General features: G+C 42.0%; 1 protein-coding gene across 7 annotated transcripts in view; it reads left to right on the forward strand.

Annotated features, from left to right (window-relative positions):
* Positions 1-19502, forward strand: part of LOC144076016 (zinc finger protein ZXDC) — a 70966-nt gene that overhangs the window by 17928 nt on the left and 33536 nt on the right. For all 7 annotated transcript variants that reach the window (XR_013300699.1, XR_013300700.1, XR_013300701.1 and 4 more), the window contains exon 4: positions 15227-15357. Coding sequence is in view for 4 of the 7 variants with exons in the window: in XM_077603544.1 (XP_077459670.1) it covers positions 15227-15357 (131 nt within the window). In the remaining 3 variants the exon portion in view is untranslated. The remainder of the gene's footprint in view (positions 1-15226; positions 15358-19502) is intronic.

Raw genomic sequence — 19502 nt, forward strand, 5'->3', positions numbered from 1 at the left:
GGTCGCAACTCCCTCGTGTAATTTCTCTGTGGTCGCAACTCCCTCGTGTAATGTCTCTGTGGTAGCAACTCCCTCGTGTAATGTCTCTGTGGTCGCAACTCCCTCGTGTAATGTCTCTGTGGTCGCAACTCCCCCGTGTAATGTCTCTGTGGTCGCAACTCCCCCGTGTAATGTCTCTGTGGTCGCAACTCCCCCGTGTAATGTCTCTGTGGTCGCAACTCCCCCGTGTAATGTCTCTGTGGTCGCAACTCCCTCGTGTAATGTCTCTGTGGTCGCAACTCCCTCGTGTAATGTCTCTGTGGTCGCAACTCCCTCGTGTAATGTCTCTGTGGTCGCAACTCCCTCGTGTAATGTCTCTGTGGTCGCAACTCCCTCGTGTAATGTCTCTGTGGTCGCAACTCCCTCGTGTAATGTCTCTGTGGTCGCAACTCCCTCGTGTAATGTCTCTGTGGTCGCAACTCCCCCGTGTAATGTCTCTGTGGTCGCAACTCCCCCGTGTAATGTCTCTGTGGTCGCAACTCCCCCGTGTAATGTCTCTGTGGTCGCAACTCCCCCGTGTAATGTCTCTGTGGTCGCAACTCCCCCGGGTAATGTCTCTGTGGTCGCAACTCCCCCGTGTAATGTCTCTGTGGTCGCAACTCCCTCGTGTAATGTCTCTGTGGTCGCAACTCCCTCGTGTAATGTCTCTGTGGTCGCAACTCCCTCGTGTAATGTCTCTGTGGTCGCAACTCCCTCGTGTAATGTCTCTGTGGTCGCAACTCCCTCGTGTAATGTCTCTGTGGTCGCAACTCCCTCGTGTAATGTCTCTGTGGTCGCAACTCCCTCGTGTAATGTCTCTGTGGTCGCAACTCCCTCGTGTAATGTCTCTGTGGTCGCAACTCCCTCGTGTAATGTCTCTGTGGTCGCAACTCCCTCGTGTAATGTCTCTGTGGTCGCAACTCCCTCGTGTAATGTATCTGTGGTCGCAACTCCCTCGTGTAATGTCTCTGCGAGCACTGGGCGGAGCGTTGCATTTTTTTCAGTGTTTTCTTTTCCTGTTAGTCAGTGCGAATGGCGTATATGCTACTTCTCGTTGGCAAGTGGTCGTGCGTTATCCTATTGTGAGGACATTTGTGTGCATCATTTTCGGAATATTTTGAAGGGAATTCAAAAGCAAACAACCCTCGAAAATCAGGGTGGAGGCGGGGCAAATATAGCCAACCCGGCTGGGAGAAGCAAGGTATCAAAATTTAAAACAAAATTAGAATTAAGTTTAGTATAAGGTTAGATTAAATTTATTTTTGTGTCTGCATCTTAATCCAAGTTCATTTAAATTTGTTTGTTATGTTACGAGCGCGTTGCCGTGCAAAAAGTCTGTGCGTCTATTTATGTGAAAAACGATGCTGCACAGAGAAGATAACAGAGAGGGTGTGGGCTGATACGCCCAGACATCTGCAGAGCAGATATCTCAACATGATTCGACATTTTTCATTACTCACACCAAACTGCTGCAATACTAACAAGCAATTGCAAAGAGTGAGTCAGCATATCTTACAATTCCTTTCTGTTGTGAGTATAAAAATATCGGAACCTCGTTTGTTAGCGACGCTACTTTTGAATGAAATTTTTCGCAAGTTACTTCAAATTGGAGCTTAGACCGACAAATCAAACCGACAATCATGGTACGTTCGACTGTGGCATCAATAGTACGTTTGATCAAAGCTGAGAAGCAGGGTAAACAACAGGTTAGGATAACAAGCACAAGAGCAATAACAGTTACGAACAGTACTAGGGCTTTCAAAAGAGTCTGTGTCCATGAGCCCGAGAGCAATCAGTCAAGCCATCCTCGTTGTGGAACCGGGTCTCTTGTCATAGCGTTTCGTATGTTCTTCATAATTTGTAGGGCATCATGGACTGAGTAAGAGGCGTTGGCATGGATGAAGGTTCAGCATGAGTCTCCTACCATGGCACACGCACCTCCCTGCTGGGCGGTTATTCTGTCAAGGGCAAGGTGGTTCTGGATAATCATTTGGGTCATGGCGGTTATTTGGACTTCTTGGCCTTGTAGTCGGTCAGACTGATGCGTTGACATAGGCCTGGAATCTGTAGTCAATGGTTTCCAGACTTGGGATGTTCTTTGCTGTTCCTAGCCAGGGGAATAGAGCCATCAGGATTTTGGAGGAGACTGACCAGTGTTTGTGTTCAAGGGGGACATCCGATCCCCACACTGGATCATGGTTGTGAGCTCCAAAACTCATTCATCAGCTTTGATGGTGGTGGCCAACTTGGTGAAGTTAGCGGTCGAAATCACACGGTGAGGTCCTGTCCCAATGTGGAGATGACCAGCACTTTCTTTTTATCACCTTGTTGAGTACCAGGTCGCCTGGTGACAGGACCTCCTCTGTGGGAGGCAGAGAAGATGTCGGCAGATAATTTGCATTTATCACACTTCTTTTTTGGAACATTTTGCATAACCACTGAGTGAGAAAATCTGTTTCTCCTTTCTCTTCTACCACCAGATCTTTTTCCCACATTGGTAAGTGGAAGGGTCTGCCGTTCACTGCCTCAAATCCCTGTGCTGTTGGAATGATTCTCATGTATGTTTCTACCAGTCTCGGGCATTCTCGCCATGGTTTTCCTGTGTCTTCCATGGTTTTTCTGAATCTGAGTTTTACTGTTCCATTGGTTCTTTGAACGAGTCCAGCACTTTGGAGATGGTAGGCGCAATGATATTTCCGGTTGATTCCAAGATGTTGTCCCATAGTTTGGATCACGTGGTTCACTAAGTGAGCACCATTATCACTCCAGATGACTCATGGTATTCCATGGCTTGGAATGATTCTTTTGCATATGGCTTTTGCGACTGCCATTGCGGCAGCTTTCTTGGATGGGCATATCTCAACCCACTTGGTAAGTGTGTCAATGATCACAAGACAGTACTTGTATGTGCCACTTTGGTTCAGTTCGATGAAATCCATGTTCAGAACCTCGAAGGCATATGTCCCTGTTTGCCTTCTTCCACGCTTGGGTCGTTCATTGCCTTGAGAGTTGTGTCTACAGCAGGTGAGACCGCTTCTGCAAAAAGTTTTTTAAAGTAGGTTTGGGGACCTCTGGAAACATGCATTGTTTGTTGCACTATACTGATCATCCCTCCTGTGGAGACATGGCTCCTCCCATGGCTCAATTTAGCAATCACTTCAAACAATGATCGTGGAACGCATGGCTTGTTTTCTACTGCATAGCCGTTCTTGTGTTGAGTGGCTCCTTCTGTTTCCCATTGTAGTTTCTCTTTTTCTGGTCATTTATTTTAACCCTTTCTAAGAAGGTTTAGTCTCAATTGAAACGCTTTCACCTTTTTTTGCATATGGAGACAATAAACCAATCTAAAAGAGTTCCCTATGGTTTATGGCATTGCCCGCTGAGCAATAATCTTTCCAATCAATATTGGAGTGGTTGCAGTTTCGTTTTATGTCAGAAAGTTTATCTCACCTGTCTACTCAAACGTGTCAACTGAGAGAACATTCTTACAGTGCAAAAGGTGGATCCACATCCCTCCTTGGCTATTTTCATGTCTGCTGGTTGGTGAGCAACACTTGGTATGGACGTTCCCACCTTGGGTCGTACTAGTGCTTCTTCTTTATACTGTAGTTTGAGCACCCAGGCTCCTGGCACCACCGTTGGTCCGTTTCCTGTTGAGAAGCACAGTGTCCTTCTGTTAACCCAAATTCAATGCGTTTCCTTAAAGGTTTTTCTTTTTATGTAGTCAGCCAGATAAGCCTCATCATCCAGTTCCAATCATGCAGTGAATAATGGTGATTTGTATGGTCTACCAAATGGGATTTTCATATGTTGTTGTCCGGTTAAACTCGTTATGTACACGCTGTGATTTCATAACGAAACATGGAACCTTTTGCCAATCCCGTCAATTATTTTGTTAACAAAATTTGGATGCCATTATCACTATAAATCAATGGTTCTTTGGAATTCCATATCATGCACTCTTTGTTTTTGTTTTCTCAGTGCTCCCAAATTCCCCATTTCGCAGAGTAGATTATTTGTTCCTCCAGAGTACTGCTGCTGCATTTTCATCAAAAATTTCATTTGACGAGTTATTTTTCCATGATTTGTCGTTGCCATCCCTAAAAAGGGCTTATTGGCGATTTCAGAAATCAATTTCAAATTACTAAATCCTTTTCCACCTTGATATCTGATAGATTATATCTTGGTGGCCAGCCAATCAAAAACACAGACATTCACGCTCACACTCATAATCAGACATCAGTGGTCTGCAAATTTTCATCACCAGTGGAGGGCGCCATCCCCAGTCTGGGCTTCTTGGCAGCTCACCACCTTTTGCTGCCTGTTGGAATAATGATTAATACCCTTAAATCATTATTAGTAATATTTAATTAAAATAGGAAAACATCTTTCAACATAACTGCTTACACTTGCAAGGAGGTACCTTGTGATGTCGTCTTAGTCCCCAAGGCATTCTAAATTGTAGTAACTGAATCATTGTATTTAATCGCGACACTCGAAAAACATGTTTATGTAATCAGTACAATAACACCCTAGATGGTTAGAAAAACAACTGTGTGAGAATTGCCGAAGTAAGCATAAAAGTTGAACAAGGCACCCAAACAACGGTGTGAGGAATTGCATAATATTTTCATTATAAGGTAAACAAAGCATTCTAAAGTAAACCAAGCAGGATTATAATGTAAACAAAGCAGTATTATAATGTAAACAAAGCATCCGTATTTTCATCTGCTGCTGGAGTCCCGTCAAAACAGTCCCGTTGTGTTCTGCCGAAAAGCGTCCGAAAACAATGTGTCCTCGAGCTGTGGGGCCTTGAGGAGACGATGGGGAGGAAAAGTGTCTGTGGTCCCATGAATTAATTTATAGCCTTATTACTTATTAAAAATGCTTACAACACATATAGAAACATTCCATAATAAATCTAACATTTCCCTCCTTTTATTATGTTTGTTATTCATTTTATGGCAAATCCAAGATGAGAGGGATATCTCCGTTGGCTGTTTTAATTTTACCCGCTTAGGCCCTACTCGTTCGGCAGGTCATTATTAGTAGAAAACAAAATCATTTTCGCCCAATTCATCCTCGGAATTACCATGCTCCTGAAATTCACTGCTTCCCTCAGTACGTTTCATCAGCACAGGATATAATTCATGCAATTTAGAATTTGTAGGGGCAATCGCAGTGGTTATAAGTCGGCTTATCAAAGATCTTAAGCAGGGAATAATACAACACCCACATAATGTCAAAATCGTAGCAAAAAGGGCTACGGAAAATGCAACAGATTGGGCCAAATCCAAAGGACTTATGCCACCAGCTCTTCCAGGCGGATGCTCCGACTCCAGAATGCTTTTTCATCTTGCGGTTTAGGGTCTGCAGGCCATCGTTGGTCCTGGTGTGGGACCCAGTGGGGGGCGTGTTGTTGAGTGCAACATTTTCAAACATTGCATACGCCCCCTGCTCCTTCAAGAAGCATTTCAACCGCTGCACGATCCTGGAACGCCATCAGACTAGTGGCTGCCAGTTGTTCCTTTATCGCCACAAATCCCTGTTCAGTATAATTTCCAAGTTTTTGGACATTGTAATGCAGGTAATTTATCCGATCAATATTTTTGTTTGGAGTAATTAAAAGAAAAATAGACTCCCAACCTGCTGCGATCTGATTAGCCAACTTATACTCATCTGGTACGCCCCGGGGATGCCAATCTCATCAATGTATGTTGGATCTCCCTCTCTCCATACCGATCGACACCGTCGGGAAGGACCTACCATCATACTGGATTTCAGCCAATTGTATCTCCTTCACTGTAGATGGAAAAACAGACACTGGTAAAAGCAGTGACCCCAAGGCACAAAGTCCTGCCACGTTTCAGCAGGAGTCGTATAATTTATTTCCACCCCACCACCATCATAGGTCAGAACATGGTACCAGGGTGTAGTCGGTTTTAGGACGTGGGCACACCACGTCCCCAGCTTCAGACCATGCCCTATAAGGTTGAAGCAGGTAAAATGATCAAACACGTGTTGAAAAGTTAGCTTTGTCCTTTGCTCTTGGAACAGGGTAGACATTATTCCATTTCATACATTTTGGGCTTACATCTTTTATCATTATCTCCTTTACACAATCAGGGGTAGTTTGCGCGGGTACTACTCTTAAGAGAGGTCGGCCCCCTACATGTTATACAGGTTTGATTTATAATAGCTGCATTTTCCATCAACAATAACCAATTATTTCTTACCGCCTCCCGTTTGGAAACTCCCCGTTGTGGAAATGAATTCTCTGGTCATCTCAGATTTTCATTTTACTATGGCGGATCCGGGTGTTTCCATCTCTGACGATTTTCTTACCGTCTCCATAGACATGTTCATTGTTGTTGAGACACAATTGTAGTGCCCATGGACTTAGGAAAAACGTCAGACAAGGATCCACAAGTTAATTTGTCAGTCTGAATAATGATTTGTAATGCCCCCACCGTATGGGTTAATTTTATCGAAGGCCTGATGGTTTTTTCGCACGCGTGTGTCATCCAAGCTTGCCAATCTAGACCAGTTTCTGCAACAAGGTTTCCCCAATCTGTTTTAGGACTGTTATGTACCACACATATTCTCTATAAAATCCATATGTATCCTTTGAAATGGATATGTAGCTTTTGTAGCTTGACATAAGGGGGAATCGCCCGTGTTTTGGCCATATATCTGCATATAGATTGAATATATAACCTCCCCCTTTTTTGAGGCATGAAATTTACCATGACTCAAAATGGCAGCCCTCCTAGATAAGTCTTTTGTTTTTGTTTAGTCCCCCAGGTTCCCAAAATTTCCCATTGCAGAAATCAAAAAATTTCATTTGGCGAAATTATTTTCTTTTTGTTTCTGTCCTACTCTGCCACCGCCGTCCTCAAAAGGCTTATCAGCGATTTCAGAAATAATCCATCTTGATATTAGAATATTGATATATCTTGGTGGCTAGCCAATTAAAACACAAAAGACAGACACTCATCCATGCTCGCACTCATAATCAAGGAAATTAGAGTGCTCCCCCAATCATCCATAATTTTGGTTTGTTGGAGTAAAACTGGAGTACCCAGAGAAAACCTACGAATTCTTGAGGACACCAGGAATACTCCACACTCCGGAAGGTCTGGATCCACTCCGCATAAGTAGATCCTCGAACCGCAAGATTGATGCCTGAAGAAACTAGATAATTAATGTATTAGATTCACATGCCACATATCTAAAAATAGAAATTTGTTCAATTGCCACCGCCCCTTACCCCAGTCAGTCAGGATGTGTACTGCCACGCGAGTGGCTGTGATTAACTATCTATTCGCCAATAACGGAAAAGTTGTGACACATTGAAACACACACACACACCCTTTTAAGTATTTTAACCGTTTGTAAAACTTTACCTCCATATTCTGTATTAAGTTACACCCCCTTTCAATGTTATCGAATTTTGCCCATTCTAGTCAACCCATCTACTTAAAGCATTTCTCAAAGGTTGCTATTTTATAATTTAGAGATGTTATTTTTTTTAAACAGACATTATTTCATCACTCGTTTCACACCATGAAAGGCCCCACCTGAATTTGTTGTATTTATCTAAGCTTGTTATTGCCAATAGTTATCACCGTAACATTCAGGTGTATTAACCCCATAATTGCAATGCAGTAAGTTTTGGCTAAATTCTTAATTTGTATGCCCCTAAAGTAATAGACAGTAATGTCCCAATAGTCATCAATATGACCTTTACCAAAGCATATTCCCCCTTCAGGCCAAACAGGGAAAGTCTTTTGTGCACTTAAAGACGCTCCATGTTTCTTCTAGGGAAACTATGCCTATCCTAAATCAATTATCTTATCTACCCCAGCCAGGTTGAATTTACCTAACAATTTGGACGAATGCCATGAAATTTCTCATTTCTGCATTGTTAATTTCATGTCTGATCTCTTTAACAACCAAATAACTCTTAATACCTAAGACATAAATTGCAAATCACCCCATACTATGTTTACTTAAGATAAGAGCTATTTCTTATAGCTCTCTGTTACCACAAGAAAAATCTACAATAATTAAATTAGAGAAATCAACCTTTTTCTAGGCATTTCCTAATTACAATTTTCAATGCTTAATAAAGGACCCACAAATTGTCACCAATATGCCATAATATTGTAAAAAAAATCCATTCATTTTTCTTTAACCAGCCAATCTCCTATATTAAAGTATTTTGAACAATCCAACCATTCAAAAACAGTAATAATATCGTTTTATCCTCCAAAACTAGCTCTCTTCAATTAAGAGCCCTTTGAACTTCACAAAAGAAAATAATAATAATAGCATGATTCCCAATTCCAAAGCTTTTACCAAATCATTTTTTCCCAAACAGATTTTCTATCACCTCGAAAGACATTTATTAAATCCCAAAAATAAATCCGAAGGTCATTGCGGAAACCCTGCTGCTTTTATTATGAAGTGTTTAACGGAAGCGCGCTCTTAGCCGCTTACTGTGACCTTCACGAATGCTGCGAAGCAGCTTATCTTTTGTTGACATTCCTAAGTGCTCTCTTTCTTTTTGAGCACAATGTTTCGCCTCCTGTGCACAATTATAACGCTTTTTAGAGAAGACTAAATTAATTACTCTCCTGATATCCAACTATATCACAATATTTTGCCAAGACCCCATAATCACCATATGCTGCAAGCATAACTATATCATAGCAAAAACCCATTTCTGCCCTCAAGTTTGCTTCAGCACCCCCAAGGCCAATTATTGTAATATTCTCCACGGAAGGGGTCCCCCAAAAATTTTAGTCGCTTGTGCGGTCCGCGCGCATACTATACTGTATTATAATGTCTGACACCGTCAAATCAGCCGCACCAAAACAGAGCGCTTCCCCCGCAATCGACGCATTATTTGGCAAGTTTAGAGTATGACTTAAACGCAGTTTTGGCAACCCCGCTAAACATTTAATTGGCCGTTTTGTATTTCTGTTAACCAAAATATTCCCGCTAGCAGACGGGAACGAAACCAGGATAAGCCTCAATAAGCCATTTCATTCCAATACATTGACAGTACATTTAGTTACTATTAACTAAGTATGCCTAGCACTTGGAAATAACCATTTTAATTGCCGTTTTACAACTTTCAGCATCACACAAAAAAATCCAATTGAATTCATTCACAAAGAATGTGATCTCTGGTTTAAAATTAGCTCAACATCCTCATGTTCAAAATCCTCATTCAAATCATTTTGAGCAGGCCTGTCTTGTTTTTAGAGACCTTTTTGTCCAGGCAATCACGCGATATATGCCCCAATTCTCCACAACCCAGCACATAGCATTTTTGAAAACCCGATTTCAATTGTTTTTTCCAACCTCTTGGCTTACATTCCTATCCTCTCCCCGTCAGCCGAGGAGGCCGCGCTATCTTTTATTTTTTCACACAACGGACCCGTTTTATCACCCTTCTTTCTGTGGAACAAGCCGCCTCGCTTGTATCTCCCTTCACATATTATATATAGATTACTTCTATGCTTAGTGCGTATTTTATCCTGCAGGTTTTAATATTTCATGCATATTTAAGCTGGCCAGCAAACCCATATTTGTTTATCCATAAATTTAGGTGTTTAACCCTTGTAGCGCTTCGATTTTCAACAAATTTCTTTACACGGCAGACGCATCTTTGGATCGTCGTCAATAGCCGCTTTACTGTTTGCACCACCCATTTTTGGAGTGGATTTGTGTGTATCCCCGTAGTACCTTTTTTCTTAGGTTTTAACAACTACACACAACCAAAACAACGTCGACCACCACATTTTATAGACCACACTGTGTCTACCTGCTAGTGACTAGTATCCGCAGGGTTTTAAAATAGCCATCCCCAGGACGCGAGCCTTCTCAAAATAAGGCCATCGCGTGTGATGCCCTTCGCGCATTTTGAACCCGTCAACAATATGCAGCCATCACACAGGGACTCAGCAGAAATGTCGATAGATGCTCACCAAGAGGATAGTCGTCAACCGATCAGAATCCAGGCGCTGCTGAGAAATAATCCAGCCTGGAAAAGGGATTCTCGCCGTGCACGGTCACTCCAGATATTGAACCGCAGCGTCTGGATTCCTTATCGGTGTGTTGACCCCGGCTACTCGAAGGACCAAATGTTGGAATAATGATTAATACCCTTAAATCATTATTAGTAATATTTAATTAAAATAGGAAAACATCTTTCAACATAACTGCTTACACTTGCAAGGAGGTACCTTGTGACGTCGTCTTAGTCCCCAAGGCATTCTAAATTGTAGTAACTGAATCATTGTATTTAATCGCGACACTCGAAAAACATGTTTATGTAATCAGTACAATAACACCCTAGATCAGGGGTCTCAAACTCAATTTACCTGGGGGCCGCTAGAGGCCAAGTCTGGGTGAGACTGGGCCGCATCAGGATTTCCACAAGAAAAGCGCTGATAAAACATTCCAACGTTATCAAATATCTTTATTTTTTTACAAAAAATAATGAATTAGATAAATTAACTTAAAGATGAATAAAAATCAATCAATCAGTAATACAAAAATAAAATAATAATAATGAGAGATATACACTGGCTGCCTAAGTAGAGAAAATGAATTATTTTTATTCCGTTTCAAATGTCTGTATTAACAGCTCTTTAACCTTTAACTTTCTGAACTTGAATGGAACATTGAATATGAAATATTCTGAACACGGCTTCTCTTGCCTACTCCTTGCTGCTAGAGACCTGGCAGCGCTTCTTCTCACATAGCTGAGTCACATTTGGCTTGAGGGAGGAAGCAGTGGAGACCCTCAGTAGAGCTTGAAGATGCTCATCAGTAAGTCTGGACCTGTACTTGGACTTATTGAAGTTCAAGGTGGAGAAGAGCTTCTCACACAAGTATGTGCTCCCAAAAAGGCACATGGTCCGCTTGAACATTCGTGAAAGTTCAGGGAAGCTGGGGGTCAACTCTCAAAAATTGCCCAAGCTTGTCTGCTTCTCCACTCACCTCCCTGAACTTGGCTTTGAGTGCAGAGTTGCACTGCAGGTCAATGAGCTCCATTTGAAGCTCAGGAGGGGCATCTTGCACATCAAAGGAGAAGGGGTCCGCAAAAATTTGAAATGTGGCTTTGTGTGTCTTGAAGTCTGCAAATCTGTGATCAAATTCCTGCTGTAGCTTCGAAATGGCCTCAACATACTTCTCACCACTGAATGGTGTGCCTGCATCCACGAGAGCCTTGCATGCTGGGAAATGGCAAAGGTTTGTCTGAGAGAGCTGGGCTTTCCATAACACAAGTTTAGTGCAGAATGCTCTCACGTTGTCATAGGCAGCACTGACAAGTTGCCCCTGGCCTTGTAGCTTCTTGTTCAGTACATTAAGCTCATGTGTGATATCAACAAGAAAAGCCAAGTCCATGAGCCATTTGGGATCACTTAGCACAGGAACAGCAACCCCGTCTATCTCCATGAAGTCTTTTACTTCTGCTCTCAACTCAAAAAATCTCTTCAACACGTTTCCCCTGCTGAGCCAACGTACCTCAGTGAAGTAGAGCACATCCCCATATTCTGACTCCATTTCCTCTAAAAAAGCACGGAACCTTCTGTGCTTTAAGCCCCTGGATCTGATTTGTTTGACGCATTTCACAACGACAGACATCACATTGTCAAACTTCAGGCATCTGCTGCAAAGGGCCTGCTGATGTATAATGCAGTGCAGAGCTATGGCCTCCTCCACACCCTCCTCTTCCAGTTTTTTTTGAACAAGTGCTACCAGTCCATTCTTCCTCCCTGTCATTGATGGGGCTCCATCGGTTGTTATTCCAACAAAGCTTTTCCATGACAAACCGGCATTCTTAATGGCATCACACAGTTGGTGAAATATTTCCTTCGCGGTGGTCTGGCCATGCATTGGAATTACTGTGAGCAACTCCATTACTTTAAAATTGTCATCAACACCACGGATATATATTGCGAGCTGGGCAGTGTCTGTGATGTCTGTGGTCTCATCAAGAGCCACTGAATATACACTGAAACATTGTGCTTTCTCACACAGTTGATCATAAATGTCGCTTGACAGGTGAGAAATGCGCTCTGCCACGGTGTTGGCAGAAAGGCTGATGTGGTTGAACAGACTTCTTTTCTGGACAGACAATATGTGCAGCCTGTAATATGCACTTTTTGATAAATTCACCTTCTGTGAATGGCTTTCCTGCTTTAGCAATCAACTCACAAACGGCGTAGCTAGCTTCGACTGCTGCATTACTGTCTTTGGTAGCCTTCTTGAAGAAATCCTGTTGCCTCAGAAGACATGTTTTAAGACTGGCAACCTGGTTGGCTCTCTCATCTCCCTGGTATTTTTCGTACTCCTCAGCATGTCTCGTAGTATAATGACGTTTCAAATTGTATTCCTTGTGCACCGCAACTTTTTCAGTGCAAATGAGACACGTCGGAGTTCCCGTGTTCAACAAAGAAATATTGCACGCCCCACTTTTCTTGAAACTGTCTGTGCTCATCAACGACCTTTCTCTTCACGCCAGGCTTTGAAAGAGACATCTCTGGGGCTCTGTAATATGTTTTTTCCACTTGGAATGAGTCTGGGGTTGATCTTTCACGTTCAGTCGCGCGGGTTTGTGGCGCATGCGCACTTTCGCTCTCCGTTTCTCCGTTTCGCTCGCGAAGATGGCTACACTGACACAGGCTGGATCACGGTTCATAGCGCCTCATTCAGTTGTATGCTGAGAGCAGCGTAGGAGTGTGCGCGCCGAGCGGAGTGATCAGCTTCACGGCTTCTCCTCCGCCCAGCTGATTGGAGGAATGAATGAGTGAGTGAGCGAGGCACTGGACAGCCCGGCCGATGTCCCGCCCTCCAGAGCCGTATACCTCACCGTGATTGGTTCATTCAGCTCCGAACACAACAAGTGTCATTCATATCAATCTTATGGGCCGCACGAACATTAATCTTTCATATTAAGACGGGGGCCGCAAATTATCGTCCCGCGGGCCGCAGTTGGCCCGCGGGCCGCGAGTTTGAGACCCCTGCCCTAGATGGTTAGAAAAACAACTGTGTGAGAATTGCCGAAGTAAGCATAAAAGTTGAACAAGGCACCCAAACAACGGTGTGAGGAATTGCATAATATTTTCATTATAAGGTAAACAAAGCATTCTAAAGTAAACCAAGCAGGATTGTAATGTAAACAAAGCAGTATTATAATGTAAACAAAGCATCCGTATTTTCATCTGCTGCTGGAGTCCCGTCAAAACAGTCCCGTTGTGTTCTGCCGAAAAGCGTCCGAAAACAATGTGTCCTCGAGCTGTGGGGCCTTGAGGAGACGATGGGGAGGAAAAGTGTCTGTGGTCCCATGAATTAATTTATAGCCTTATTACTTATTAAAAATGCTTACAACACATATAGAAACATTCCATAATAAATCTAACACTGCCCTATCAGCAATAATCATTCCCAAAGGAAATAGGTCAACGTCATTTGGTTGACATCAATTGTTTGATACCTATGCAATCCGTAATATTCTAATAGTCATTAATATGACCCACGCCAAAGCATATTTCACCGGCGTTCCACTTCTCCGATTTCCATTCTGAAGTCTAGCAACAAACCTACCCCCTTTGTCGCTTTCTGACCCATATTAATCACTTAATTAATAGTTTAAACAACAATTCTATTCTAAATTTCCCAAAATTGATCTTAATACTTCGTGATTCACCCAATATTTCTGAACACACCAAGATCAGACAAGTCCCTGACTTTGTCTCTTAGCAGAGTCCCTGACTCTGTTCTTGTTCTACGTACGTCGGTCCCAGACCTCAAACATTTATGTTCTACGTACGTCGGTCCCAGACCTCGAACATTTTTGTTCTACGTACGTTGGTCCCAGACCTCGAACATTCAACACTACCGGCAGTAATAATGGTCATTCATATTATCACACTTCACAGAGACAGAAATCTCGATCTTTCTCGTTCCAAACCTGCCCTAGTTCGGGGGACCCGTCACCAGATCACCGGAGCGGCGAGGGAACGTCCACCGGGCTGACCCTTTCAATGGAGGATGCTGTTGACAGTCTTTATTTTGCCCTTCATAGTGGTCCGCCGTCGCTCCGGCAATTGCTGGCTTGTTGGGTCCGTTATTTCGGCACCAAAGTATGTTGTGTCCTGTAAAACAGCTTAAGAAGCAGGCACAGAAAGAGTGAGATAAATTTAAAGGAAATCTGGTTTATTACCAGACTGCAGGATAGGGAGAGCTCGAACAGCTGTAAACGCACATCCTATTCGCCGCAACTCTCTCCGAATGAACAGTTTGTGCGTCCATTTATATGTGAAAAACAATGCTGCACAGAGAAGATAACAGAAAGATGGTATGGGCTGATACGCCCAGACATCTGCAGAGCAGATGTCTCAACATGACTCAACATTTTTCATTACTCACACCAAACTGATGCAATACTAACAAGCAATTGCAAAGAGTGAGTCAGCATATCTTACACTACCCCCTTTCTCTCTGTCACTCTCTCCCTTCCGCGAAATCCGTCTAATTTTAGTAGTATTAAACATAATTGTACTATTAAGCCACTAGTTATTTCTGACTTTGTTAATAGATGGCAAATGAGAACGAATAAAAATGTTTTTCCAATCCAATATCCTGATTTGGGTGTTTTTTTCAGAGGGTTGGAACAAATTAATGTTTTTAGTTAATTTCTATGGGAAACATTCGTTTGAGTTACGAGAAAATCGACATATGAGCTCAATCCCGGAACGCATTAAGCTCATATCTCGAGGTACCACTGTATATAGAAATGGACAAGTGGGTGTAACTCAGGTCTTGTCCTGTTCAAAGGAGATGAGTTGAGAACAAAAAGGTGTAAACTCCCCTTGCTCATCACAATAGCCAGGAACAGAGCAACCATTCCGTCTCCTTTTGCAACACCCCCTGCTTGGGTAACTGAATTAGTTATGTAAAAGCGTAAATTCCACAGACATTCTGTCTCCATTCTGTGTATATAAATACACATTATTTTAAAGCAATGCAAGAATAAATTAATTACAAGAAATCTTTCTCTTCACACTATGTTTACTGTATTATTGAAGATTATAACTGACAAACTAATACCAGTTGGAAAAGCAAACTACGTTGAAGATTCTATTAAAAATATCACCGACTATATTCCTTTTTTTTTTTCTTCCAGAAAACATGATGATGATCGTCGCTTCATCTGCACAGCCGAAGGTTGTGGAAAATCTTTTACCCGAGCAGAACACCTCAAAGGTCACAGTATCACCCATCTAGGAACTAAGCCCTTTCAGTGCCAAGTTGAAGGTAGATTACATTTTTGTGTGTTGTTACCCCTCTGTTGATGAAAGAACTTAATGTTATAATGTATGAAAGTACAGTATTTTCACAACTATATGGCGCACCGCATTTAAAGGCGCAGTGTCAGTAACGATTGCTATTTCTGTATTTGACACGCACACAAGACGCACCGCATTTAAAGGCGCAGCCAGGCATGGCAAAACATACACCAGCTTAAACATACAGACAAACGCTAAAAACACCTTTTTAAAAGGGCAACAGAAGCAAAACTGAGTTCGGTTGTACTTTATTTAGCCATTTTACAAGGTACTCACGTTTTTTGATCAATCATCACCCACAAATCCATCAAAGTTCAAATTTTCTGTGTCCGAATTGAACAATTGTCCAAATAATTCATCAAAAACGCCGGGTTCCCTCTCTTCGTTGTCAGAGTCACTCACGTTGCCATGTGGCTCGACAGAAATGATGCCGGCTTTGGCAAAAGCTTGAACAACAATGCAAGCAGACACGTTCGTCCAAGCGGCCCCAATCCATTCGCAAATAGTGGCGTAACTAGCCCGGCGCTGCCTGCCACCCTTCGTAAAGCTGTGTTCGCCACCTATCATCCATTGTTCCCATGCCGCTCGCAACTTTACTTTGAATGCCCGGTTGATGCCGATGTCCAGCGGTTGGAGTTCTTTAGTTAAGACTCCGGGAATTACGGCAAGCTCAGAGTTCATTTTTGTGACTTGGTTTTTCACTGCTGCTGTGAGATGGGCACGCACAAATCAACTCCGCTTCTTCTTCTTTACTTTGCGAAGCTCGTTCTCCTGCCTCCTCCATTTGCTAACCATGGATTCGTTGATCTAAAATTCCCTCGCGGCTGCTCTATTCCCATGTTCCCCTGCATAATTGATGGCTTGAAGTTTGAACTGAGCTTCGTAAGCGTGTCTATTTGTATTATTCATATTCATTTACAAACCAAACCGAAAGTGTTTTGCAATAAACACATGCCCACACTATATACGGGTACCTTGTAGGGGCGTGCCTTTAGCATCTGACCCCACCCACGTCCGCCTTCTCTCTACATAAGAAGCGTGTCGGCAAGAAGTGCTCTGAGTCAGGCTTTAGAGCTAGCACACGGCGCTCCGCATTATAAGGCGTCTATTTTGGAGAAAATTTAAGACTTTTTAGTGCGCCTTATAGTCATGAAAATACGGTAATATAAAATTTATAAAATTTGTGGAAGTTATTGAAACAAAAACATGTTTAATGTTATTAAAATACATTAAACATTTTACCCCCTTGATGTTTCTCGAGAATTAACAGCAAGTAGGACGCAATCGTGAAGTGCAATGAAATTTATTGGATATTTTAAACTTTTTTTAATAAATAAAAACTTGAAAAGTGGGGCGTGCAATATTATTCTGCTCCCATGCATTATTATTTTGTAGCACCCCCTTTTGCTTTATTTACAACCCGCTAGTCGCTTGGGATATGTCTCTATCAGTTTTGAACACAGAGAGACTGAATTTCTCACCCATTTTTCCCTGCAAAACAGCTCTAACCCAGTGAGGTGATGGAGAGAGCATTGTTGAACAGCAGACTTAAGCTCTGCCCACAGATTCTCGATTCTGGACTTTGACTTGGCCATTCCAATACCTGGATACGTTTATTTGTGAACCTTTCAATTGTAGATTTGGGTTTATGTTTTGGATCATTGTCCTGTTGGAAGATAAATTCCATCTCAGGCTCAGATATTTTGCAGACTACAACAGGTTTTCTTCCAGAATGGTCCTGTATTTGGTTCCATTCATCTTCGCATCAATCTTTCCTGTCCCTCCTGAAGAAAAGCAGGCCCAAACCATGAGGCTACTACAAGCATCTTTGACAGTGGGGATGGTGTGTTCAAGGTGATGAGCTGTGTTGCTTTTTCGCCAAACATATTTTTTGTCATTGTGGCCGATTTTGGTTTCATCTGACCATAGCAGCTTCTTCCACATGTTTGGTGTGTCCCCCAGGTGGCTTGTGGCATACTTCAAACAAGACATTTTATGGATATCTTTCAGAAATTGCTTTTTTCTTGCCACTCTTCCATAAATGCCTCATGATTGTATCCCACTTGCTTTTGTTTCTTGACAAAAAAAATTCTGAAATGTGGCGAACGTTTAAAAAGTTCAAGGGTGCCAAATACTTTCGCAAGGCACTGTAGGTGAAATACCCAATGTCAGTTTATTTCACGGGTGATCAGCGCCAATTGAAAGCATCAATTTGGTCCAAAATGACTGTCCTATTGCTCTGTTACCAAGTTTGAAGCCAAACTAACCAGTGATTCACATTCAGATTTTTTATGTAACTCGAAAGATATTTGTATAGAATCCGAAAAATGCGAAATTAAGCACATAACCTTGCATTTTCTGTAGACCAGTTTTTCCCAACCTTTTCTGAGCTTGAATAAATTTCAAGGCACAGCACCAGCTGAAAATCTTCTAATTTAAAATCGTCACCTATCGTGTTTTCTCTCATAAAAGCCGCCCCTGCATATAAAATACCTGGAATTTCACAATTTCTCGCGTATAAGCAGGCCCTGATTCACAATTTTCACCTCCATATTCATGGTTTTAATAGGGAGTGCAAATGTGTTACTTTGAAGGGAAGATATTAAGGAAAATCATCGCACGTGGTAGTTCTGATATACTGTATGAATCAAAAGCACATTATTAGGGTCAATAAAATAAGTTAATATGCATGTCATTGTAAATGCAAAGTATCAAATTATTCAATCTGAAAAAAGAAATGTTAGATGAAAACCTGATGATTTTTAATAACATAAATTACAATTTTCTTACCAGTTTAAGATGTTGTTGTGGCCAAATTGCTTTGGATTTTTTTTCAATGATGCATATTACTGCAATAGTTGTCACTTTGGAAGAAGAAATAAAATAAATAAATAAAAGTGGATTTTTTTTTATTTCATAATCACAAATGGACAATCATTTCCTTTCAAAAAGGAAGCAGGTACAATGGGGCAAATATTTAGTCAACCACCAATTGTGCAAGTTCTCCTACTTGAAAAGATTACAGAGGCCTGGAATTGTCAACATGGGTAAACCTCAACCATGAGAGACAGAATGTGGGGAAGAAAAAAACAGAAAATCACATTGTTTGATTTTTAAAGAATTTATTTGAAATCATGGTGGATAATAAGTATTTGGTCAATACCAAAAGTTTATCTCAATACTTTGTTATGTACCGTTTGTTGGCAATAACTAAGACCAAACATTTTCTTTTACTCTTCACAAGCTTTTCACACACTGTTGCTGGTATTTTGGCCCATTCCTCCATGCAGATCTCCTCTAGAGCAGTGATGTTTTGGGGCTGTCGTTGGGCAACATGGACTTTCAACTCCCTCCATAGATTTTCTATGGGGCTGAGATCTGGAGACTGGCTAGGAAACTGCAGGAACTTGAAATGCTCCTTACGAAGCCACTCCTTTGTTGCCCTGGCTGTTTGTTTGGGATCATTGTCATGCTGAAAGACCCAGCCACTTCTCATCTTCAATGTCCTTGCCGGTTAAAGGAGATTTTCACTCAAAATCTCTCAATACATGGCCCCATTCATTCTTTCCTTTACACAGATCAGTCGTCCTGGTCCCTTTGCAGAAAAACAGCCCCAAAGCACCCCCATGCTTCACAGTGCGTTTGGTGTTCTTCGGATGCAATTCGGTATTCTTTCTCTTCCAAACACGAGAACCTGTGTTTCTACGAAAAAGTTCTATTTTGGTTTCATCTGACCATAACACATTCTCCCAGTTCTCTTATGGATCATCCAAATGCTCTCTAGCGAACCGCAGATGGGCCTGGATGTGTACTGGCAGAAGCCCTGTCCCGCAAAAAGTGTCTGAGATGCCATGGCCACTGTCTTGCCTGGATGTTGACTTCACCTCTGGAGATCCATCAGGCATTTTAACCCCAATTTCAGAAGGACCGTTTAAATGTCAGGTTCACAATTAGACATGTTTAAATAAAAGCGAAAGACTTTCTCCATTCACTTGCAAGGAGGAAGACCGTAGAAGACATCTCCCCAACTTCGTGCTGACTTAACACTTCTTTTTTTCGCTTTATTACATTCGGTTGCCCTGATTACATGGACGTCTCAACTCTAAAGGGAGG

The sequence above is a fragment of the Stigmatopora argus genome, chromosome 6, assembly GCF_051989625.1.
Source record: "Stigmatopora argus isolate UIUO_Sarg chromosome 6, RoL_Sarg_1.0, whole genome shotgun sequence".
Lineage (NCBI taxonomy): Eukaryota > Metazoa > Chordata > Actinopteri > Syngnathiformes > Syngnathidae > Stigmatopora > Stigmatopora argus.